General features: G+C 38.8%; 1 protein-coding gene across 1 annotated transcript in view; it reads left to right on the top strand.

The window, feature by feature from the left end:
• The window catches only part of MAPRE2 (microtubule-associated protein, RP/EB family, member 2), an 87,708-nt gene that overhangs the window by 16,302 nt on the left and 45,284 nt on the right, over positions 1–26,122 (top strand). The window contains exon 2 of the mRNA XM_011943693.1: positions 13,299–13,426. Within this exon, the coding sequence (XP_011799083.1) occupies positions 13,299–13,426 (128 nt within the window). The remainder of the gene's footprint in view (positions 1–13,298; positions 13,427–26,122) is intronic.

Here is a 26,122-nt window from a genome sequence, read left to right as displayed (position 1 = left end):
CTGGGATTACAGGCACTTGCCAACACGTCTGGCTAATTTTTGTATTTTTAGTAGAGACGGGGTTTCTCCACGATGGCCAGGCTGGTCTCAAACTCCTGACCTCAGGTGATCCATCCGCCTCGGCCTCCTAAAGCGCTAGGATTACAGGCATGAGCCACCACGCCCTCAGTTATTTCTATACCTGATTTGGTTTGAACATGGCACAATTTTTATCTACTTTTTACTGGAATGCTCAGTTTCTATACGTCCCTTTGAAAATTGTAGTGATATTACACTGATGCTAGAAATGTAACTTTACTTTTGACCTGTGACAAGGTAGTAGAGAAGGAGAGCAGAGATACTGCAAGGAATGTTTGTGTTTGTGTGTGTATGTGTGTGTGTGTGTAAAGTGATTTTTGTCAGGGGCTGCTAGGTACTTCTAATGCAGAAGTCTGTCGGTTCATTCTTCATTCCAGTAAATAGAGATGTTTATTGATTAAAAAAATTCTTCTGTTCCATATACAATATATACAATAATGGTATCTGGTTGCCCAAATGAGAGTACCAGAAGAACAGGGAAGGGAAAAGAAGGATGAACTCTGATCCTGGGGTGGAATTTTAAGAAGATATGAGGAAATCCATTCTCTGGCTGAAATGAGAGAATCATTTCACACGGGAAAAGAAGTTTTGGGGACAATGCACTAGGGAGCTGGTAGTGAAATAATGCTCCTAGTTTTGGTAGTATTTCCCCACTGCTCCACCAACTTATCGTTTATCTTAGCTCAGCTGTAGCAGTAACCAAAATTTCCATTTGCTACTTCCTCATAAAGTGCAGGAGGGAGCCTGTCTTGTATGTAATTCGGAGTTTCTCCTCTGGGGTTGGAGCATGGGTTTGATGTAGAAGCAGATCAGTACCTTGCCAACTGAACCCAAAGAGGTAAGTTTAATGTTGTGCTATTTCCCAATGTGAAGTTTTCAATTTTGATTCTGTGCCAGAGTTTACTGTGGAAATAATAAAGAAGAGTAGATAAGCACAAATACGGCTGAGGGCATAAGGATGTCTTTTGGAGTCAGATTCACTGGAATATTTTTTGCCACTGGCCTGTACTTCCCTCAACCTGTTAATAGGCTTAATTTTATTGTTACTTCATTTTCCATTTTCATTTCAAAATGTTCTCATGAATTTAAAACTCAATTTTACCATAATGTAAATACAGACCTTTGGACAGGCACCAATCTCTAAGAGTAGAATAGTGAGAGGTTTGCCTATTTTTTTTTTTTAGTAATAGATTTTTCTAAACACATAGTCAAGATACCAATCTGAAGTCTTTCATTAGCTTTGAAAAAATTATAAGCAGTGTAATGTACATGGTCTCTGTCCATTTTGACTAATTTACCACAAAAAGCAAATTGAGACTCGAACTCCAAATCTGTAGTGACTAGAAATGTGCGATGTGATGATTCCTACGATATTAACATAGCGTATATGTTACAGCTGGCAGCTTTGCCAGCCAAAAAAATCATTCCCAGCGATAAACTGAGGAACTAGCCACCCAGATCTCTACATTTTGAGCTTTTCTTCACAGAACTTAAAATCATCTTGGTTAAAGTGAAAATGTAAAATGAGGTCTTGGTAGAATTTAAAAAGACAAAATGGATTTTTAAAGACCACAATTGTGTCCTCACTTGGAATTCATTTTTCTTCCTGCTTAATCTCGTGACATAAACACGAGAGCAAGGAGAGTCTTAATTAAAAGCAAGAATCCTAGAATTCGTCCTAGGTCCAGATCCCTGCTCTGCCACTTAATAATTGTGACTAGACAAGTCACTAAACCTCTCTGAGTCTGTATCTTTTCCTACATAACAAAAGCAGCAGCGATCACATGGCATTGTTGCAAAGATTAAATGAGAAAATTCCTGTTTTACTCTTTCATTAGGCATGTGGAAAGTTTTCAATAAATGTTAGTTATTGTAACTTGTAATCTAGTTCCCCTGCCTTACTAGTGAAGAAAAGGAGAGCCCGAAGAGTTGAGACGCATGTGCCCATTTATCCAACTGGTTGATAGTTTTGGAACTAGAAGCTGGTGACCTTGATGCCTAGAACAGAGCTCTCATTAAGCTGCAGTGCAGCTAGGGAGCTTTTGGTATGTGTGTTCCAGACATTTCTCTACTCACCTTAAAAAAAAAAAAAATACATAGAAGACAGGGTCCTTTAGTTCACTCAGCCCCAGTCTGTTCCTAGCCATCTCACATAGCACTAGGGGCACGTATTGATAATTGCCTCTTGTATGATTTGGGGCAGCTTTGTTTGCATTCATTCAGCATTTATTTATTGTGTACCTACTGTGTGCCACACACAGTTCCAGACACAGGAGATACAGCTGTAAACAAAACATATTCTGTCAAGTTTCTGCCTTCATAGAGCTTACATCCTGGGGGCAAGAGGAGTGGACAGATGGTAAACAAACAAGATAATTACCAGTGGTGTTAGTATCACCGAGGGCAGAGTAGAAAGATGTGGGAGTAACTGGAAGCGGCCACTTTAGAGGTGGGCATGGAGGGCTCACTGGGGAGCTGACATTTGAGCCGAACCTGAAGCATGAGATGCAGCCTACCCTGCCAAGTGCCGGAACGAGCTGCTCTTCCGTTGCATAAGGTCTTGAGCCCCAGTTATCCCTAAGGATGAAACTTGAGGCTGTGGTCTGTCATTTGTTTCTTATTATGAGAAGGTTTAGACAAAACAGACACCGAAGTACCTGAGAAGGAACTAGCACCACCAAGAGTACAAGAGAGCTCAGAACCAGGAGGTGGGGACCACTCCTACAAAATGTGTGCACCACAGGACTTTGCCTAGTGGCAGCATGATGGCCGCATACACTTCTGCTATATCACATGCACCTAATTTTATGCAGTGGACTGACAATGGAGCATGACCACCCACTGTGGTACCAGCAGCACCCATGTCCTGAAAGGTTGACCCAGGGCCCTGCTGGTTGGGGGCAGTGTGGACATGACTGGAAATGACTTGGGATCATGGGAGAGAGCTAAGGTCAGGGTAAGAGGGAACGAGGCCAAGTAGGGCTGGGAAAGTAAACAGAAGGCATATGGTCAAGAAGGAGTGGATGTGCTGGGAGCTGAGTTGGCAGGGGAGGGGGTGCTGAGAGAATTTGGTGCCCTGAGGAGACCAGCCAAGCCCTGTGGCATGGGAATGAGCTCTGGGTCATTGAAATTATTTTCAGAGCATGGACAAAGCCACCCACTGCTAGAAACAGATGGACATTTAGGCAAATGTAATCAGCTGCATTTCTAACCATATGAAGAAGCGTATGTCTGTGTGGGGCAGGGAGGGCTTAGCCTTTTACTCTCTCATTGTACATGTCAAGTTTCATTCATATCCATGGACATTATGAATGCCACAAAGAACTTTTTTAGAATTCCAAAATTTCATCATACCCTGGGTAAGAGCCAAATTTCCAAGTCATTTCAGGGCTGTAGCTATTGACTTGTTAAGTCTGAGTTTAGAAAACAGAACAAAAATCCACCCATATATACTGTTTTGAAAGTTTGTCTTTTTTTGTTTAGTTACTGTAGGGTGGCTAGCCAAACTAAACTTTGTATGCAAGGAGCTGCCTAATGAATAGTAGTGGATGAGGTTAATGCAGATAAATAACAATGAGGCTGTTAAAAATGGAGTTGGTTTTCAAGGTGACTCATGGAATGTCCTATTATAGGCAGTTGGAGATATCTGCCTTTTAATGATATTGGTTTTTTTTAATTGTATGTAGAATACTTGGTGATATGGCAAGAAAGAGCTTAATCTCAGTGTTTTGAAAAGTAATCGTTAATGGTAAAAGGGATGGGCACCCTGAAATAGAGTATTATTTTTCTGTTCATTCTTTCTCAGAGGTGGCAGTTATTAGCTGGCATCAGGAGTTCTTATTGTCAGACTAAATGGAACTTTGTACGCACATTTAAAGCATTATCATGAAGCAGTGACTGATAATGAAGAGCACATTCATGTTGGAATGATAGGCCGCCTGGAAAAGCCTGCAGTAGAGAACAGGCACCTCAACCCTGATAAAACTCACATTTATCTCATCTTCCTCTAAACAGCATAGTTTTCAACATTCTTACACTGGTTTTCTTCACTAGTTCACGACCATCAATGTCTAATTTTGAGAAAAAAAATAGTATATTTCAGTGTCTATATTTTAATGAAGTATGTGTATGTTGTCATTATGGACAGTGTCCTGATGTTTCTCCATCATCCTTGTGTGAGGTCAGTTCTGCGCTCACACCCCTGCCACGTGGAGAGGCTTGCCCGCAGGGAGGGTCTGTGCCTGGAGGAGTTGGTCTTGCATTGTCTGTCTAATCCCATCACAGTCATAGAGTGAAAATAAAATATGTGCAGGTCTGCCCACAGCAGCTGTGTGTGCTATTACCTGGAGACAATAAATGACTTCCTAAATTCCCATTGCAGCCCTAGAATCCATGCATATGGCAGTTAGTCCACAAGTTAAACAGAAGCTTTACTACCCAGTTTTAGGCAAAACTCCATAGTTCCTGTAATCTCTCTCCAGGAGATTTTATCCTGTCAAGGTTTTTCTTTCAAAGACACCCCCTTTGACTCCCTCTTTGCTCCATCCTGATCTCCCTCCTCAAACAAATACTTTCTCTGTGCCCCACATTGCAGGTCACAAATAAAGAGAAAGTGATGAATCTAGAATGATCTGGTGATATTCTTTCCTTGGGTGAAATGTTTAAATCCTGCCTCTCGAGGTATTGAGCCTAGAGAATGAATTATGCGCAGATGAAAAGCAGGATGTTTCTGGTTCAGGAGACACATTTACACTGCCCCTCCCTATGGAAGCCAGTTCATTATTAGGGGAGGCCGTGGGAGATTTAACATCAGCCTTTTGTGGTGAGGACGCTGGGAAGGAGGCACACAGGCAGGATCTGTGTCATGACAAGGCTTTTCAGAGGAAAAGACGTTTGAGGGGATGTCTGTGATGAGACTGAATTTCTTCATTCCCCTCCGGAGGATAACATATATTCTAATGCAGAAGTAGTCTTTGAGAAAAACTTTTGAGGTTTCTTCCTTTGGCTAAGTATTTAATCTGTTGGCATGAATGTACAGTTTGCAGGTTATTTTAGAAAGATGCCACTTAGAAGAAAATATTGGTGATTGATAAATCTCTTTTAAAATTCTTATAATATTTGCAGATACTTGGAAATGTTTACGAAACGGCTATTTCTGTTAAAATAACACAAAATTCTTCTAAGTAAAAAGCCTTCTTTACAAGTGTATTTGAAATAATATACCTCACTTTACCTGGTATGTTGGAACAGGCCAACTTTGAGAATCTTAAAACCTTTAACCAGGGAACAACTCTGTGAAATGAGAATTGACAGTGTGGCCTTGACCTAGACCAAGCAAAAGTCCAATGACTGGCAAAGAAAGGCATTCTGTTGGATCACAGGTCCTTCTCCCCTGTTGGCATGTGTAGAAACATTTTGAAAGGATCTCAGACACCTGGTTAGTTGGATGTGATTTCCAAAGAAGCATCGATATTTCTAACCATTACCTTAATAAACCACTTTGGTTACAAGAAATTCAGAAATCATTATATGCTCAAGCGCAAAGAAATAAATTTCTTAGGTGAAAGAAAAATATACTTTTTCTTTGTATCTCTCTTGTTGTCTGCTCATTGTTTCATTTGCATGAAACTGGGTGAAGAGTATTTACCCTAAACTGTTGGTAGTGGATTACGTTCCCCAGTGATGGGAGAACATGTTGAAAATAGAGATTGTTATGAGAGAAAAGAAAGACAGTTACACATATCACACATATGAGTATGGTTGTCACCGTCACATGTGTGAACAGAGTACATTGGTATGTGGTGGGTTGAACTTTCAGAACATTTTATATTGAACATGAAGTTTCCAGTTGAATGTGGACTCCTTTAAGGAGTGACATAAAGAAGGTAACTTTAAAAAAAAGAAGGCGAAGGTAGCTTAAATTTAAAAGGCCCTTTAAAGGCTCAGCCTCCAAGTGAGTTTGGTATAAGTAAATCCAGGCCAATCGGGGTCTCCTTACAGAGCAGCAGATAGCAGTCAACCACTTATGGAGGCTGTTCTTCTGCAGATGAGCATGCCTAAATTTGGGAAGTTTGATGAACTCAGACTTTAGATGATATAAAAATGAAAAAATCAGGCTGGGTACTGTGGCGAACACCTGTAATCCCAGCACTATAAGAGCCCAAGTCGGAAGGATTGCTTTTTGAGCCCAGGAGTTCAAGATTAGCCTGTGCAACATTGTAAGACCCCTGTCTCTACAAAAAAATGAAAAGCCGGGAGTGGTGGCACATGCCTGTAGTCCCAGCTACTTGAGAGGCTAAGAGGATTGCTTTAGCGCAGGAGATGGAGCCTGCAGTGAGCTATGATGGCACCACTGCACTCCAGCCTGGACAGCAGAGTGAGACCCTGTCTCTTTAAAAAATATAAATAAATAAATAAATAAATAATCTGTCCAGTGTGTTGGTTCACACCTGTGGTCCTGGCTACTCAGGGGTGCTGATACAGTAGGATTGCATGAGCCCAGGAGGCAGAGGTTGTTGTGAGCCAAGATCTCACCACTGCATTCCAGCCTGGACTGCACTCCAGCCTGAACAACAGAGCAAAATCTCATCTCAAAAAAAAAAAAAATCAAAATAGGTTCCACATTAAACCCTTTTCCTTATAGCCACACACGCCAAATGGGACCAGAACTAGATCCTGGGACAACAATTGGCCTATCATTAACCCCGCTGGAAAAAATATACATATATGTGTATATACTGTTTTGTCCTCCAAAATGAGGGATCGATGAAAGTGCGAAAAGAGAAAATGAGGACAGGCAGCCCCCTCCCCTGAAGTATGGCGATAGTGTGTTTGCAAGGGGTGGGGCAGGGCAGAGAGACAATAAATTACGTAAGAAGAAATTATTTCAGTTAACACTCATAATGCTAGCTAGGACGTTTTATATATTTGCTTAATTTGAAAGAGCCACTTCTCTGGAATAATTCACAAACCTTGCCAAATTTATTCTTGGACAAAATTGTTGAATATTTTGTAGTTAAATTTTATGTGCTGAACTGGTAAAGGTAGTAGAATTCATAGTTTCCTTAATAGGCTAACTCAGGTCTCATTGACTCACGTAAAGCTCCATTTGTTTTACTAAGCAGAAATGCAGTGTCTAATGTGTCTGATTCAATCACTACTGCAGAGCATAACATTGCTGTACCTCTCCACCCAACACCAGCGCCAAATACTGAATAAAGGATGAAACTGAGCAAAATCTACACATTGGCCCTTAGCCAGAGGCTGTCCTTTTTCTAAAGTCGTGTGTATCAGTGGTCACTATCCACAGACAAGCTAGAGTCGTGACTTTTTCTGTTAGAGGTGTGTGGGGATTTGTGTGTGTGTGTGTGTGTGTGTGTGTGTGTGTGTGTGTGTGTGTGTGTGTGTGTATTTTTCTCTCTCTCTTTGCAAAACAAAAGAAAAAACCAGCTGGGTGCGGTGGCTCATGCCTGTAATCCCAGCACTTTGGGAGGCCGAGGCGGGCAGATTGCCTGAGGTCAGGAGTTCCAGACCACTCTGGAGAACATGGTGAAACCCCGTCTCTACTAAAACATACCAAAAAAATTAGCTGGGCGTGGTGGCACGTGCCTGCAATCCCAGCTATTTGGGAGGCTGAGGCAGGGGAATTGCTTGAACCAGGGAGGTGGAGGTTGCAGTGAGCTGAGATCGTGCCACTGCACTCCAGCCTGGGCGACAGAGCAAGACTGTCTCAAAAAAACAAAACAAAACAAAACTTATTCCCACCTTCCCAGAAAGACAGTCTAACATTCATGTAACAAGTGTATAAATGTATTGTGATTATTAGTTTATTTTCAAGTAGGGGCAATAAATGCAAATTTGTTTTAAAATAAAATTTAAATACAATATTAAAGTATGGTGACCCAAGGACTGCAGTGCTAGGAAAGTGTTCCTCCCTTGTCTCCTACTTGCTGTGGTGTTGCACTGACCAGATGTTTTTTTTTGTTTTTGTTTTTGTTTTTGTTTTGTTTTGAGAGGGAGTCTCACTGTTTCACCCAGGCTGGAGTGCAGTAGCCCAATCTCAACTCACTGCAACCTCTGCCTCCTGGGTTCAAGCTATTCTCCTGCCTCAGCCTCCCCAGTAGCTGAGACTACAGGCGCATGCCACCACACCCAGCTAATTTTTATATTTTTAGTAGAGACAGGGTTTCGCCATGTGGGCCAGGCTGGTCTCGAACTCCTGACCTCAGGTGATCCACCCACCTCGGCCTCTGAAAGTGCTGGATAACAGGCATGAGCCACCGCGCCCGGCTTGCACTGACCAGATCTTAAACAACAGTGATCTGGTTGAGATTCCAATTGAAAGCCACAAAGTGGGAGACAGTGCTTTGACTTTCTCCTTTGCAAGGACGAGACAGAGAGATGCTCGTGTCCCAGAGGCCATATGGCAAGTCACCTGAGAATAAAATGTTGTTTCCATGTAAAAGACGTGCTGAAGATCCAAACATGAGAATAAACCCTGCACAGTGAGTTGCTCCTTGTTCTGTAATAATTAGTATAACCTTACCTTTCACAACCGTTTATCTTTCTTGACTGAGTCTTAGGGAAGTACTCCATGAATTAAAAATTAGCCTTTTGAATTGTATAATTCCTACCTTCCATAGGATGTTGATGGAATTGGTAATATCCCTAAGGACTAGCAGTCCTGGATTGAAGTTTGTGTCCACGTTTGTGGCTAAGGGAAGAGTAAGATTCCTGCCCTGCTTTCCTCCCAGGATTCTTCCAAGGGTCAATAGAACCGCTCTATCTGTAAAAAGATATAAAATTTCCTTGTGTTATCCACGCAGCATTTCTGCAGACTAAGTAGGGACAAGTACTTTTACCTTTATATTGTCATATAGATTGAGACCCCAGAAATCATAATGAAATCTTAGGATTTTAGAATGTATCCACCTAGGGACTAGAACAATTTAATACTCTCTCACCTGAGTTTAACATTTGGAAAAAATATGTAAATGTTCTTCTGTGAATGTTTTAGCCACTTGTATCATTTAGGTTTGACTATATGGAAAGCACACCTGTAGAAAAAGCAGGAGCTGAAAGAATTGGGAAGACAAAAGGGTGAATGGTAGTGCAGGAATACAATCCTTTTTCCACTTTGGCTGACACTTGACTTGCGGGAGATTCAGGACAGTTCCCCTTCCAGGGAAAGTGAGTCTAGACTAAGAACTCTTGGGCCTAAAATCAGAAGAGCTGGCTTGTTTGGATTGGGGGCAAACAATGGGAACAAAGACAGCCACAGAGTGAAGTGGGTTTAGAAGTACCTTGCTGTAATTTGGAAAGGGGAAGATCGATTATAAGAATGTTCCCATCAGCAGGGATGTTAAATAGAAATTAACTATATTGATTTCATTGCTATTAATTTGAAATAGGTATTTAAGTCTACTCATTTAATGTGTTGTTATTTTATTTCTCACCTTCACTGGTTCATTTAATCTGTCTTCTAAACCAGTTATTCCACAAGTCCCTTAACACATAGTGGCCCCTGCCGCAGGGCTTGTGGGGACTACAGCTGTGTTGGCTAGCGAGGGGGCATGGTGGAGATTTGAGTGATGTGCCTGGTAACTAAGTACCCAGAATTGTTCTAAAGCCCAGATCTGGTGCTGTTTTCATTGTTTACCTGATCATCTTAATGAACTATTTGAAGACAGGTAGTGCCTTGACTTGCCTTTGTGAGCTGAATGTCTGTTTACATTATGAAAGGAATTGTCCTTAAGTGAATGTTATCAACAAAGACTTGGAGGAAAGTGTGATTTATTGACAAACTGCAGCAAATGACTTGCTTCCTTGTTCATATGGATTTTTAAAAAGATGTCATTACTCTTCTACCTGTACTTCTGTTGTATATTACTTTCTCTTATGTAGCCACAGAACGTTTTTACTCACTTGCGTATGGGTTATTTTTCTAAAACACAGATCTGTTTGTGTCTTCTCTGCTTTGCATTTAGATTTTTTTTTAATCATCTGGATTAAAAATTTCATCTCAATTTGGTTTGGTGCCATCTAGCATAACCCTGAGCCTCGACACTATATCCTCCCTCAGTACATTGCCTGGTAATGCAGAAGCTTTCCATTAGTGCCTGAAGAAGAAACCACTAGAAAAGCTGCCAAAAGTTATGCCAGTATATTATAGTTTCATCAGTCCAAAATATTTTAAATTTTGAATTCTTTACCCTTACTAAGGTTATACATAATTTGCATAGGTGATTTTAAAAATTGACTAGATTTAAAAAGCAAATGGTTTTGTTTAATAAATGATAGACTAAAGAAAACAGTGGAAGTTATTAACCAAAAAGTAAAAAACCTTTAATTATGGTGTAGAAAGCAGTAATTATGGTCACACTATCTGAGATTCCAATGCTGTGAGATTTTTCAGATCTTTACAAGAAGACAATTTAGAGATAAGGGTGCTTCTGGGAATGGTGAGATAGATATTTATTTTTACATTTATTTCTAGATAAAACCTTCGTTTAGCACTTTAAAGTAGAAAGCAGATTTTTATTGCTTTCGTGAGCATAAATAGGAACTCCAAGCACAACTATTTCATAAAATAGAGATTTTTGTCTAAAACCTATGTACTATAGATTTTGCTATTATATCTAGTCATGTTTTAAAATATTACTTCTGTATCTCTAAATACCATTTTTCACGAAAAGGAATCAGGAATGCTTGGAGAAATTACTGGTTTTAGGTCTAAGGCAAGAAATATATAAGTTGGGCTTGGAACATATTGTCATATTGGAAAAGAAGAAGGTTATCAAAGACCACTAAGACTATGTCAAAAGAACTCAGAAGCCAGCTTGAATAAGCTCTTGCAAGCTTTTATCAATAAAGGTATAATTTCAATGGATTGAAACATGTCAAATGTGTTTAAGTCCGTGGATTCATAATTATACTTCAAAATATAAGAACAAAAACTTAGTTGGTCATGTTTGGGGAATATTAGGGAACTACTCATCACTTTGAAAACTGGCAAATAGAGAAAAAGAGTTAGGCACCTCTCCTGCCTTTCCTCGATGACCTGTATCTCAGGGTACCTCAGAGGGAATTTCTCTTTGTAGAATTATTCCAGCTAATAAATCAAGAATGAATAATAGAATATTACTTTGAAGTTGTAGTGAATTATTGGATCTAGGCAAATATCAGAGCTAACAATATCATGGAAGCAGGCAGTCAGAAGTTATAGTTATGTGCCTTCTGATGGAAGTTCAAAAATGCCATGAAATAGTCTGTTTGATGTAATTGTCATATACTGGCATAACCTTTGGCAGCTGATGGGCTTTTCTATTGGTTTCTTCTTCAGGCAGTAATGGAAAGCTTTTGCATTACCAGGCAGTGTACTGATGGCAGATTAGGTGTCAAAGCCCAGAGTTGTGCTAGATGGCATCAAATCTCCATCCCATTAGAACTTGAATAAGATCAAGGCTCTAGATGGAATTATCAGTCTGTAGGGATGCAGAGGACAGAGAAACATTTTAAACCACAGCAATGTGATACAATGAGAAAAACCCAGAATGTGGAAACTCTGTCAGACAACCCAGTTCCTTCAACAACTTTTTTTTTAAATTGCAAGGAAAGATTAGAAATAGAGAAGAAACTTACAAAGAAATTTAAAGACCATATCAAAGAATCATAATGTATGAACCTTATATGAATCCAGATCCAAGCAATCTGAAGTTAAATTTGAATTATAATATATTGAAATGCATATTTGATATAAGTAATTATTTTCATTTTTAGGTGTGATAATATTGTGCTTTTTAAAAAAAGTATTTTTCAGAGACACACTGAAACACTTATAGGTGAAATTATGTGATGATTGGCTCTTACTCCAAAATAATCTGGCTTGTAGGCTAGGATGGGATTGACACAAGGGGAGTTGATAGGAGTATGAATCAAACAAGATGGTCAAGTATTGATAACTCTTGAATCCAAGGGGTAAACCTAACTGGTTTTTTATTCTCTTTTCTCCCCTTTCCATGTATTTGAAAGTTTCCAAAATAGAAATTAATACATAGCTATAATATATGCATATACATATATACAATATATCAATATGTATATATTCCACAAACTAGGTAAAATTGCAAATTTTCATCCAGGTGGAAATATTTTTTTTTAATTCTACTTTTAAGTTCTAGGTTACATGTGCACAACGTGCAGGTTTGTTATATACGTATACATGCACCATGTTGGTGTGCTGCACCCATCAACTCGTCATTTACATCAAGTATAGCTCCCAATGCCATCCCTCCCCCCTCCCCTCTCCCCATAATATGATGTTCCCCTTCCCATATCCAAGTGATCTCATTGTTGAATTCCCACCTATGAGTGAGAACATGCGGTGTTTGGTTTTCTGTTCTTGTGATAGTTTGCTGAGAATGATGGGTTTCCAGCTACATCCATGTCCCTACAAAGGACACGAACTCATCCTTTTTTATGGCTGCATAGTATTCCATGGTGTATATGTGCCACATTTTCTTAATCCAGTCTGTCACTGATGGACATTTGGGTTGATTCCAAGTCTTTGCTATTGTGAATAGTGCTGCAATAAACATGCGTGTGCATGTGTCTTTATAGCAGCATGATTTATAATCCTTTGGGTATATACCCAGTAATGGGATGGCTGGGTCATATGGTATTTCTAGTTCTAGATCCTTGAGGAAAATTTTCATCCAGGTTTAAATATTTTTAAAATAATCCTTTGTCACTACACACCTACTAGAATGGCCAAACCCCAAAACACTGACGTTTCCAAGTCTTTGTAGTGAGTGCTATGAAATAATATATGAAACTAACAGATTACTCTGGTGTATACTGCCACAAACCTGGTAACTTTTTAATATCACACCTAGACTTACAGTCAAAAGGGAGACTCTAAATTGTGTTATGAATTAGGAATCTCAGAACCTGAAAAACATTTTATTTAATTGGAGAGATATAAAATGGTACTGCATGAAAAATATGTGATATTTAATAATTTTAATGCAAATATGTAAAATAGAAAAAGAAGCTAAAGGGCTTAGCCAGAGCGGGACTTTTACATCCCTGGAGTCCTGCCAGGATCTTGACCTTTGTGTTTTGTCAAGCAGGTCAAGCAGGATCTTGACCTTTGTCTTGATCTTTTGTGTTTCTGAGTTAATTTCCTTGTTGGTAAATAAACTTCTTTGGTTTTTTTCTAGTTGGGGAATGGCAGTCAATGTGTATTCTACCTCGATAACCCAAGAGACTATGAGCAGACATGACATCATTGCATGGGTTAATGACATAGTATCTTTAAACTACACAAAAGTGGAACAGCTTTGTTCAGGTAAGACATATTCTTTTAAGTGTTTACCTAAATGTTTACAGTCTGTCACGTGGAATGTGATTTTATGAACCACAGCTGCTATATTTTGGGTAGGAAAAGGTATATATTCTATTGGCATGTAATTAAAGGGGAAAAAACTCAGATATAACTAAAGGACATATTGGGAAAAGTGTTTATGAGCATCCAGGAGCACAAGCAGAGCTACGCGGACACGTATTGGAAAGGTCTCTTGCTTGAGCTTTGCAATGCCTCTCGCTGGCTCCTAACCTCTTCTCTATCATCCCATCTGCCATCACACTTGCCTCCTGAAAACACCAGTTGGTTCTTACAACACTCCTTTAAAACCTCCAGGGCTCCGCATTGTCCTCATACAGGCTAAACTTCAAACTCTCTTCGTAGACTAATGAAGTCCTTATTAGTCTCCATTCCACCCTCCACATCTCTCTCCCTTATACCTCAGACCCACAAAATAATCTTTGTTCCCTAAAGACTCTTTCCCTTGTGTATCCCATAGCTTTTTTCATGGTGCCTTTGCTGAGGTCTTTCCCCTTCTTCTCATTTGTGGGAAAATCTTGCTAACACTTTAAAATCTGGCTCACCTGCCACCTGCTCTGGAAGCATTTCCCAGCCTCCCAGGCTCCGTGGTGTTCCTGAAACACTGTGCTCATCCTACAGAATGACACTTGCCACGCCGTGTTAGGATGTCTAGCTCCTCCTAGCCCTGAAGGTGCTGAGAATCCTTGAGGACGGGACTGCATTTTGTTCTTTGTTGAATGCCTATAGTTGCTTCTACTTGGTATTAGGTAGGTCTGCAAGGAATATATATTGAGTTAAACTTGTTTAAAAAATAAAAATATTTGACTTCAATGAGAAAATAGGAGGATGTTTTAAAAAGCATGCTGCTAGGCCGGGTGTTGGTGACTTACGCCTGTAATCCTAGCACTCTGGGAGGCCAAAATGGAAGGATCACTTGAGCCCAGAGTTCGAGGCTGTGGTTAGCTATGACTGTGCCACTGCACAACAGCCTAGGTGACAGAGTGAGACCCTGTCTCTAAAACAAAACAAAACAAAAAATATGCTGCTAGTAAATTAATCCATTCTTAGGTCTGAGTATTTATGAAAGAAATAAGCAGTCCTTCTTTGGAAACAGGGAATGTTTCCTTCCAGTAAACAAATAGATAAGAGATTTCTTCTTTCCCTTTGGCTTCAACATGAAAATGGTATTAGAAAATAGAAAATACCACTGAAATGTATTTGTGTGAAATTTCATGAGTCAGAATAGATATGAAGAAGTCAACATTGCTCTTTTTCCCAGAGGGTCAAGTAAAAAGATTTTATACAGTGCAGTTAGAGTTTCAAAAGCCCCCAGTAGTCACGTTCAGATGTTGTCTGAGTCCAACACCCACCAGTGTAAATATTCTCCCTTCACCAGGTCTGGATTTAATCAGAATACTCCTAGAGAACTAACTTTGAGTATGATTGACATCTCTTTCCCTGTGATCATTTTTCCCACGAAGAAGACGGTAAGGTTGGCCAGAACTTAGGCGTTGCCTCACCCACAAATCTATGCGTAGGTCTCAGACATGAAGTCTTGTGATTTATGAGGTCAGTAGTGGGTGCTAGCTAACCGCGCCTTTGCCCTTCAATACAAGATGGAGAAAAGCTGACTTAGACTATGATGGTTATGTACCAGGCATATATATTGTTGATCTACTGAAGTGTCTTTAAAAGTTACTTTCGGAAACAACTTGTATTGCAGCTTATGCAACTTCAGATCTCTACATACCCAAATATTACTATGCTGTACTTGCTGTGCATTCTTGAGCTCTCTGATATTTTATTTTTAACTTGCTGCCGAAAAAGAAACCAAAAACAGTGTCTGTTATTAGCAGTCACTCTGTTGATAACGCATACCCCTCTGTATGTCATTGTGAAATTGTCTGTTTCTTCACGATGCCTAACGCATGGTTTTCCCTCAGAAATACTCATTTTGGGGGTGAATGAACTGCGATTTGCAACTCCTAAGGGGCAAAGACAAAAATGTGTATCTTACCCACACAGTGGGTATGTGTGCATTTGGATAAGGGAAACAAGGTTGGTTATCAAGAAAAAGAGACATGGGAAGGAAGGGGATAATGAAAAGGCTCCCAGAGAAAATCCCCAGGCATGAGTCTTAAATATTAAAGGAAACCATGAGGAACTTCTGATGCTGAAATACACTTGGAGAGTTTTTGGTAGCAAATGAAATAAAAGCAAATTGTAATTTTTAGATTCTGTAGTAAATGTATTTATAAGCAATATACATAATCTTTGCAGATCTTTAAAATTTCTCATAAAGCAAATTCAACAAAATTTTAAGGGATGTTTGTAAAGGATTCATATATGGTTATCTTAAAGCATTTACAGCTTTTGTAGCTGTACTGCCATCAAGTGTGGCTTGATTTACAAACACAAAAGACCTGTAGAAGCAATTTTGATCACTATTTAACAGATACACATAATTACCATTAGGATAACTTACTAGTTGCCTAAAATTACAAGATTGATGGTTCAGAAGAATGAAGTAGATTTAAAGTTTCCTTTCTGCTCTGAAATATGTTTCTTGCTAGAAGAAGAAAAAAAAAGGAAGTTAATCTTCATAATAGAGAGACAGGTCTTTTATTTTAGGTAGCAGTTTTCTCAAGGTATAAACTATAGACTCTGTGCTTTTATAATTTCCTGGGGAACCGCTGAAAGAAAGCAGATGACCTTCTAAATCAGTACCTCTGAGTGTAGCCTAGAAATCTGAGTTTAACAAGTACAAGTTTAAGTACTTCTGTGCTGCAGCCTAGAGCTTGCGGTATATTTTACCCTAAACCAATAAAAATGAGGTTAAATTATCCAAAACGTCCTTGGAAGTTTCCTTGTTCATAATTTAATCTGTGACTTTTGTCTTTAGCATTTAGCAGGAGGAAGCTATCTTTCTGTTTATTTATTTATGAAATTACTTATTTATACCCTTCATTGTTCTAGAAAATATTTAAGGCAGCCAGGACAGTGCTATTAGGATAGGAACAAAGCCAAGTATTGTTGACTTAAGTGACTTATATTCCTCATACTTATGAGTAGTCAGATTTCTTAGGTAATATTTTTCTTCAATGTTTATTTTAATTTTTTTAGTTTACTGTGTGGGATTTTATTTTAGCAGTATGCCCAGGAAAAACATACACGAAATACTTTCTCAGATTTAAAATGATTTAAAATTTCAACATCATTTCTTACTGTCTTTCCTGAAGACTTATGCTCCAATCCTGGTGGTTCCCAGTTTGAATTTTTTTCCTATTGCATTATTTCCTATTTCTGTTTTTAAAATTTTCCAGCTAAGAGATCTCCCTCCAGCTCGATATTAAAACTAACACCAGCTTTTCTTTAATTCATGAAGAGCTAAAAGATTGCCTCACATTGGTGTTGTGTTTTACTTAGTATTTTCTGCCTTTATATAACATCTAATTTGTTTCCATGTAGGCATTTTTAAAAGCTTTTTAAAGGAAAGATGGTGTGAGAAAGTAGAACCCTTGGAAATATGTTTGTAGTAAGTTACAAAACAATGAAAATGACTCACTGTTATCTCCTGTTTTTTTATCCCAAGAATATAACCTCATGAAAATTTTCTTTGAACCCTAAATCTGGGTCATATAATTATATGCATATCTGGTTTTCATTTATTTCTTGTGACAAACAACTTTTAAGTTTCAAGTAAAAATGTGAGCTGTATAAATGGAGAGTGGGCTATTAATGAATGTGAATACTACCCATCATAATTCAGCAATCTGTTGCTCACCTAAATCTATTTTGAAATGAATAATTGCAGATTTTCCATGGTGGAGTGAGAAGGTTGAACCACATGTAATATCAGATGGGTTCAGCTTATAAATATTTTATATTTTAATTCAATTGCTTTATAAAAGTTATAGGGCTTTGTGGGGGGTAATAGGGAATTTTGTGTGTGTGTGTTAGTACTAGCTCAAACTAATTTATTAAATCTTTTATAAGGTAGTGATGAGGGTGAATGGACAGCATGGTGCTAAAAATCTCTAAAAGCTTTAGCAACTTTAGATACCTTAGTGGAGGTGATAGAGAAGAGGGGACTTAGAGGGGAAGAAAAGGAAATGGGGAGGGAGAAGTAGCATGGAGTGGGAGAAAGTGCGTCTTTTACTTCTTTTCCTCTCCCTCACTCCTCACCTCAAACCTCCTTTGAGACTTCTTTGTGACATTAATTTTCTGTGCCCTGATCTTCTGCCTTAGGCTAGAACTAAGCAGCAAAGTCACTGGGTCTATTGCTGGGTCATCCTTGCTGCTTGGCAGACTGAGCACCTCCCTTGACTCCCATCCTCACAAGGCTGGTGCAGCCTGCCCTTTTCTCCCTGTGCACCTTCCCTCCCTCATCCCCACCCCTCCACTGGCTGAGCAGACACCTGCCTTGCGGCAAATGCTAGATACAGTCTGCATGTAGGGCTGGCACTGCCTGGACTGTCACTATATCCTGGACTGTCACTGAGAGCTGTTATTTTCCTGAACATTTTAGTATTTTAATAAAATGTCATTTGAATTAAACCATTTTTAGATGGAAAATTGAGATATTTTCTTGACTTGCTTTAAAAACATGAAAGAGAAAATGATCAGATTTGATTCAGTTTCAATTTGTGCTTCACTAAATTGGTACAAGCTTTGTCTTGGATCAAGTCACTGGTATTTTGTTCTTCCAGGAGAGCTTCTGAATTTGGCTAATGATATTGCAGTCACATTTGCAATTCTGGTTACGTGATGGCTCTGTGAAAGGAGCTAGTATTCAGAGTACACTCTGGGATTCACACAGGTGTAGCCATCAGATGGCCCTGGTGTAGGTCCCAGGGCCTACCCTGATGGCCATCATTCCTGAGCCCAGCAGAGTGTTCTTTGTGACCATTTTTGGCCGCAGATTTGTGCCTGTTAAATAGGTTGATCCCAGCCTCATGTGTTGTCCCTGTGCCTCCTCTCTTCCATCCACAGAGACCTCTGTCAGGACAGGTTACTGATGAAATCAGCTCAGAGTCTAAATTTAGTAGGGCTTCTCTTACTGGCTCTCTGGTATTGAAACCAAGTAAGGATATTCTGTCAGTGTCTGTAAGCGTAAGAGTTTACTTAGCTTTATAAAATCATTGTTATTTGCTGTAAGAAAGTTAGATTATATTACTATTGTTAGGGAGATAATTGTAACATAATGAAATATTATTCATATGTGTGATATATTACATAGAGTCTTTTTGGTTTTTTTGATGAAGTTTTTTTCTCGAATTATTTGACTTATGCTAATTTTAAAAGTTTATATGATCTCAGCATATCAAGTAATTGGAGAAGAAGGGGACGAAAAAAAGAGTTGGATAATGGTGGGGAGGGGTCGAGCCTCATGTTCAGTTGCTTCAGGCAGTAATATATGGTAATATACTCTATTGTCTCCACTAATGCACTGGTTGAAAGGGAGTTTATTTTTGGAGCAGGATAGATGATACAGTAGGTTTTTTTCCCCTCCGAATTTGTTCATTTATGTCTTTACACTTTGCTACTGAAGATAAACAGAAATTGATGTTTCTGTTTTTCTTGGGGCTTTTTGTTTACTGTCTTTTGTAATGCTAAATACCATGATGGTGAAAAGTGTGTATGCATTCACCTTCATTTACCAGATTGCTCTATAATTTTTTTTTTTACACCTATGGATGTCTTTGAAAGCAACCAGCCACATCTTCGTTTATGTCCTTACTGCATTCAATTCTGATAATCAATTTAGTTTTATTTAGCAGGCATATTTTGAGCCTTTCTTTGGGGTAGGCCCTGGAGACCCAGTGATAAATAAGACATAGTCATTGCCCTCAAAGAGCTCTGTACAGCAGAGTACTCTTACAAAAGACCAGAGACCACACTGTGGTAAGTGCTGGTTTGCAAGTGCTTTGAGCATACAAAGAAGGAAGTAAATGAAGGGAGGTAGGGACATAGGGAGTCAGTAGAGAGATTTACTCAGATCCTTTGGGAGTGGCTGGGTGCTTCTGGATGACTTAGAATGGTCATCGTTTGGGGAACACCTCAGAAATGCCCTCCTCCCTCTTGAGTCAGATGGGGTGACAAGTGTGTGTGTGGGATAATATGTGGGGTGCTTAGTTTCATCTACCCTGACAGACTCCCCAGGCTAGGGTGGCCTTTGTCTTATGACACAGGGACTCTAGTCAGTAAAATGCATGTGCTTTAGTAGGTACAGCCCTTAAGTACATGAAGCATATTGTCATCTCTAAAGAAATACAAAGGATTTTATTGATGATCTCATCACATGAGTATGTGAGAATTGTTTTTATTCTACTTGTTTGAAGGAACTAGGCATGCATGTGGGATATTCTCAGGAAACCGTAGAATCGGCCACTTATTTGGGAGGAATGCACCAGATCCTTTTTAAATACTAAAGCTAAACCTCAGTGATAACTGCTTGGGTCTGTAATGGATAGATGTCATGTGACTGCATTAGTATTTATCACAGGAACAGACCTACAGATACATTCCTACATCCTATTACCCATTTCTACTGGAGCCTCTCCTGGTTAGTGACGAACACCATAAATGAGGGGAAATTAGAAAAACAGGCCTAGGGAATAATGGATCACCTGGAATGCCATTATTTTATTGAAAGAATAACAATATATATACTGAACAAAAAATCAAGGAACATGTGATCACAATTAACTTTATATAGTGCCTTAACAGGAATAAGCAAATCAGTGACATGTTAGAAACAGGATTAATAATTGCCTTTGAGAAGTCTCAATAAGTTCTTTCTCTCTCTCTCTCTCTCTCTCTCTCTCTCTCACATACACACAAACACACACACACACACACACACAGAATTTGTACAAAGCAGTACCCTTTGTGGAAATCTCATATTTTTTTCCCCATATGTGGGAAAATTCCCAGATGTCATAGTTGAGTACAGTCTTCGAGGTTCTTATTGAGTGTATCAGTAATTCACAAACACTATTGTATCTACCCTACTATAGTAAGACCCTGCTGATGTCTTACTGCCCCAAAACCATGAATAGGTAGGTGGTTATGAGCCTAGAGATGAAAACTGTTGTACCAAGGGATGGGTCATCAAAAGAATTCTAAGTTGGATACAGTTGATGAGAGTGAGACTGACCATAGCACTAAGGAGTCTCTAAAGCCTCATCATTGATTTCATTAACTTCGGTGACTGGAGCCCTAACTCCATAGCCCCAGGGATCTTGGCAAAGGTTGTGAGAAACCTTGCTGGAGTCCAAGGACATGACAGGTTTTAAGATTCATTTATAATTCATAATTCTAATTACAGAAACCTTTAGAGCCCTTTCTCTTCTGATTTTGTCTCTGTTATATGATAAGTTGCTTTCTTTTAAAGTACATAATGATATGGTTATTTTGAAATCATTCACCAAGATCAATAAAAACCAGTATCTTAACAAGAAAAAGATTTATCTTTCAACATATTGAGAGTTATTTTAATTTTTAAAAACCTGTCAATCACTTTATATGATGGATATGTTCCTTATAAAATATTATTTTGTATTTACTGTGCTACTCTTTCTTTTTCTTTTCTCCCTTTCAGTTTAAATTATCTAAAGACTTTAACAGGAAGAGTGTAAATTTGGGGAAAAATAGTCATTTCCTTTTATAAATGAATTTATGATTACTTAAGCACCTCATATGTTTATCTGAGGAAAGACTTAAGAATTAGAGAAACCCTCAAATGTTTTTCCACAGATAAACTGGAGGATCTTAGGAATGTGTTCATACCCTTTCTTGTCTGGTAGGAAGCCAAGGACCTCGTTTTATTCTTTGGTTCCTTGTCCTTTGAATCTAAAACATGCATTTTGGAGATTGGTGTTTTGTATCTGAAACAGTCCAATTCAAACCCATTCACTTTTATGACTCTGATTATTTTAACCAGTTACATACTATATAGTTTTATACATTAGAGGTATAATGATGTCATAATGCCTCGGCTTTTGTTTCTCTGTCTCTGCCATTTTCAGTGTGTTTTTATATGTATTATTTCTTTTAATTCATATAACAACCCCATGAGGAAGAATAGGAATATTTTATTCCTATTTTATGAGGCTAAAAGCTCCAAGAAGCCATGTTCGCAGCTGATAATGAGAATTGAGGTGTCCTTGGATCATAGCCCAGCACTCTCATGCTATATGTGTGGCAGCTGTGGATGCAACGAAGGGTTCACTGTGTGTTTGCCCATGTGGATGTGTTTCTGATTGTTTCTATATCCATTTAGCAGAAGTCCTTTAAGCATCTCCTTTAGGAAAAGAAGAAACGTCTTTATCTCCATCCTTTACATTCTGCTTGAAGAAATGAGACATATCTGGTAATTCTACTAATGATAAGGCTGTGTCCCAATGGTATCATCAAGAACTTTCTTACCAAAAGTAACGAGACAGACATTTGCTCCTAGTCTTATGAAATTCTTCCTTCTCCACCTACTGCAAGTAGAGTGGGGAAAGAGCCGCCTGTCCTCTCTGAATGTTCTCCTTGTTCCTTTTCTTCCTCTAACTGATTTCCCTCCAAGCAAGATAAGGTGGCTCTGAAATTTTACCACCTGCCATGGAGGAACTTTACATCTCTCTCAGAATAATTCTTGGCCAGTGAAACAGCAACCAGGATGATGCCTCTTTAAACATTTGCACATGCACATCTCTGCACTGTCTACATTTGAATCCCAAGAATATGGTCCTTTCCTTATTTTTATCCGAGGCTAGCTTTTGAGCAAGCTTGTACCTGAGAGGACTGCACGTCCTTATTTCCTCCTTTTTATGCTATTGAGGAGATTACAACATCTCCTAGGATAATTTTCTTACAAGCTTCGTCCCCACAAAGGATTTACTTATCAAGTTATCACTGTTTTCCATGTATTTAATCCAGTTCAATAAACCTGTATTGCAGTAGCCATGCTAAGAGGCTCCCTCAGTACTTCTTCAACCCCTTCTTTAATATGAAAAGTTGATGGTTTCTTAGTCTTATGTAAAAGGACTTACTAATGCAACATTCAAGAGTAGACACCGATTTCCCAGCCAGCTGTATCCCCTCCTTCCCATATCTTGTTTCCCAACTCCAGCTGGATTGCAGCTCCTGAACTTTTTCCATATAGACATTCTAGATCTGCCAGTGGGTGTGGTAGCAGACACTGTGCTAGTAAAGTAGAAAGATGAATTGAACACCATCCCCAGTCTTAAAGATTTACTCACCAGTCAGCCAGGAGAGATAACTCATTAAAATGCAAGTAAAATCCCTGTTAGATTTCTGTATCCAGTATAGTGAAACAATTCTGTGTTGAAAACAGGAAAGCTTCATAGAGGAAGTGATGTTTTGACTAAGCTTTTAAGAATGAGAAGTTATTCAAGTATATAAGAAGACAAAAGGACATTTTAGACAAAAAGTTTGATCAAGGCAGAAAGAAGTTGCAGTGTTTTGTGCATGTACATTGCATGTGTAAGACGTCCGTAACATATATTAAAATTCAAGGCAGCGAAAGACGGACAGTAATGCTTCAAGTAATAAGTGCTGTATTCAAAGAAAGGAAAGATTATTTCCATCTAGAAAAGCTTTTTGTCTTACCCTTGTTTGGGTCTTTGGCCAAACAGTCATTCAAATTTAATGGGTGGTCAATAAATATTTATGAAGTTGAATTGAATTGAAATGCTATTCAAACTAGGATTTTAATATGGATAGGATTCAGACAGAGAAGAAGATGGTGATTTTGAGGAAAGTTACCATTTAGATATCATTTTGATGTTCTGCATATTGCTTTATTTATTCCTGCATTGAGTAGACATTTATTGAGTACCTACAGTGTGTCAGGTGGTGAATTAGGATTGGAGGATACACCACTATACAAAAAACAACACAGATCATATCCAGTTAGGACCTAGGCCTTCATTACCAAAGTTCTCCTTGACAGGTCTATTCAGAGAGAGCAAGTTCCTTTTTCTCAACTTACCTGAGTATGAAGCAAAGGCAGAGGAAGTCCCCCAGAGAAAGGTAGACGTCTAGCCTGTCCCGCCATCATTCGGTGTAGGACACTAATGGGCAGTCTGTACATGGCAACATCTGAAATATTAGCAGGCATCTGGTTTCTACCCAGTTAAGATAATCAAGCCAAACATCTCCAAATTCTTCTGCTCTTCAAAAGAAAACTTTTTTTCTAACCAGTTTTTTTCTGAATTGTGTTTTTAAATTTCTAGTTTCTCCGACATGTAGACAGTATTAAAAAGGAGTGTCAGAAATCACTGTCAAATGTTTGGGCATGTCAGAATTGCATACCTGGAAACAGAATAATGAAATTGCTTGGCAACTCGTAAAGTCACCATCATTTTTCAGATTGAGTTCTTTTTCCACCCTGAAACCATTACGTAATTCTGACAAATAGCAAATTACCTCTTTGTCCCCTCCCTCCCAAGGGTGTATTCTTACCCAAATATTTAATACTCACAAGCTTTTTATGACCAAATTATTTGACATGAGAAGCATATAAATGTGAAACTAAATGCCAGTCCTGTTTCCTGCAGTTTCTCTTTGCATTCTGTGTGAGGAGGATCGTTCTCCATTTTCCTTTCTTCTAGATTACATTTGTGTGACAGCTCATGGAAGAACTTTAGAAAACTGTGGAAGGAGCCAAATTTTAATGAAAACATGTACATCAACTTTAAAATTGCACAGAATGGTGTTAAAATCCACTATTTAAAAAATGCACAGAAATCCTTTGCTGCTTCTTTTCTTTCCAAAACTTATTCCATTCTTTTATTTCTACTGTGGTCATATGATTGAATCCCTGAAGTGAATACTGTATATTCTTCATACTGATTTGGGATCCTTCTAATACTAGAATGTACCTAGAAAGCAAAGTATATTTTGGGATTAACCTGGGAAATAAAAAGAAAGCAACTCACAAAGAACAATGTTCTGTTATGTATCACAGTCTGCATGAATGTTATGTGGTGCCTGAATGTGAGTTCCTCTGTAATTGCTGGAGGCTTCCTTTGGTGCCACACCTGGCCTTCTGGGCTTTCTCTGGACAGGACTCTTCTCAGGGAGCTGCAGGGGAAGGAGCACCTTCCTCTGGAAAGTGGTAATAGGGGATATTACTGGGTAGGTGAAAGCTAGTGGACTGGATTGGGGAGAGTGGCCATATGTATGGAGTTCTCACCTGCATGTCTTGGGGAGAGGGTGAAACGGCTGAGATCTGGGGAAGAATCCTGGAGCTTCTAGTCTCTAGTCCCGGGGATAGTGACCTCAGCCACAAAATGAGCAACTTGAGAAAGTGGCGCGTTGTGTAGACGTGGACTGTGCGTTTGCTCTGGTCCACTCATACCAGTATATTTTACCTTATGCTAAAAGCCTCTCTGGGGGCTACCATACGTAGAGTTCATGCAGTGGCCTGGCCTGTATAACTGTTGATAGTATGATGTGGGTAATGGTTCTGTAGAAATTCTCTGAGAAAGTGGGGAAAGTGATCAACTTTAGGTTTCTTACTTGTAATTTAATTTGACCTAAAAGTACAAATGGTCTGAAAATTAGAACTTAAAAATGGCATTCTCTGAAGACGTTTGTGCCCAGAAATCAGCATTGGTTTGCCTCCCAAATTAGTTAAGCTTCTTCTTTTCCTGGCCTTTAAAGCCTTGAGCAATCTAGCTGCATTCCACCTTTCCAACGTTTATCCCCACACCCTCCCTACCCATAACCTACATTTCCTCAAACACACCTTTCACTTATATGCCCTGATTCCCTGTCTTTGCCTAGAGTATCTCCTTTGAAATTCATATCAAATGCCACTTTCCCCTATTCTTCCTGCTCACCTTCAACAAAATGTGAGCTCTCTCTCTCTTCAATGTTCAAACCTTTACAAAGCCTTAGGCTCGTTGAGTACTTGTTTTAAGTCCTCAGCATTAGCAGTTAAGCTCCTTGAGGACTGAAGTGATCATGCAAGTTTGGCTTGACTTTTTCTGTTTGATAATGCTGATTGCTCTTTGTTGGTTTTTTATTGGGCAGACTTTGAACTAACTGTATGGCCTAGATACTAATATTTATCAGGGCCATACAGTTTAGCACTTATAGTTGTTTTGTATTTTTGCTGTTTTTCCATGTGTGTTTCTCCGGACTCTCAAGACTAAGTTACTTGGTTCTTATTAAGACTAAGGTCATATTCCTCAATAAGTATTTGCTGGTTTGTTTTACGTTGCTAAATAAACAAAGTGACATCTCTCCATGCCACATACAGGTGGGCATTTCTTTAGAGGTGACCTGTAACTACAAAAATTAGATAAGATCTCATATCTTTTCAGAGTCTTACCTTCTACTCAAGCTCTTCTTAAGTCTTACTTAAATTTAACTCTTACCTTAAATTTGACCTTACATACTTAATCAATACTTTAAAAAAAGAACACACCTTTTTGTCCATTAAAGTAGAAAGGTAATACAAGTGTGTGAGAATACGTGAGTGCACATGTGGAGAAGCTATATCCCATGATATTACAGCTTTATGAAACTTTCTGTTTTCATGACCCTAATGAGAAAACTGACTTCTTCAGAATGGGTTTCATATGTAACTTTCAAACTTGTTTTTCATTTGTAATAAAGGCTTTTTATGTCCCCTTTGCT

The sequence above is a fragment of the Colobus angolensis genome, unplaced genomic scaffold (genome assembly GCF_000951035.1).
Source record: "Colobus angolensis palliatus isolate OR3802 unplaced genomic scaffold, Cang.pa_1.0 Scaffold220, whole genome shotgun sequence".
In the NCBI taxonomy this organism is placed as follows: Eukaryota; Metazoa; Chordata; class Mammalia; order Primates; family Cercopithecidae; genus Colobus; species Colobus angolensis.
Note: the sequence above shows the minus strand (reverse complement) of the source record. Positions and strands in the feature narration are given on the sequence as shown.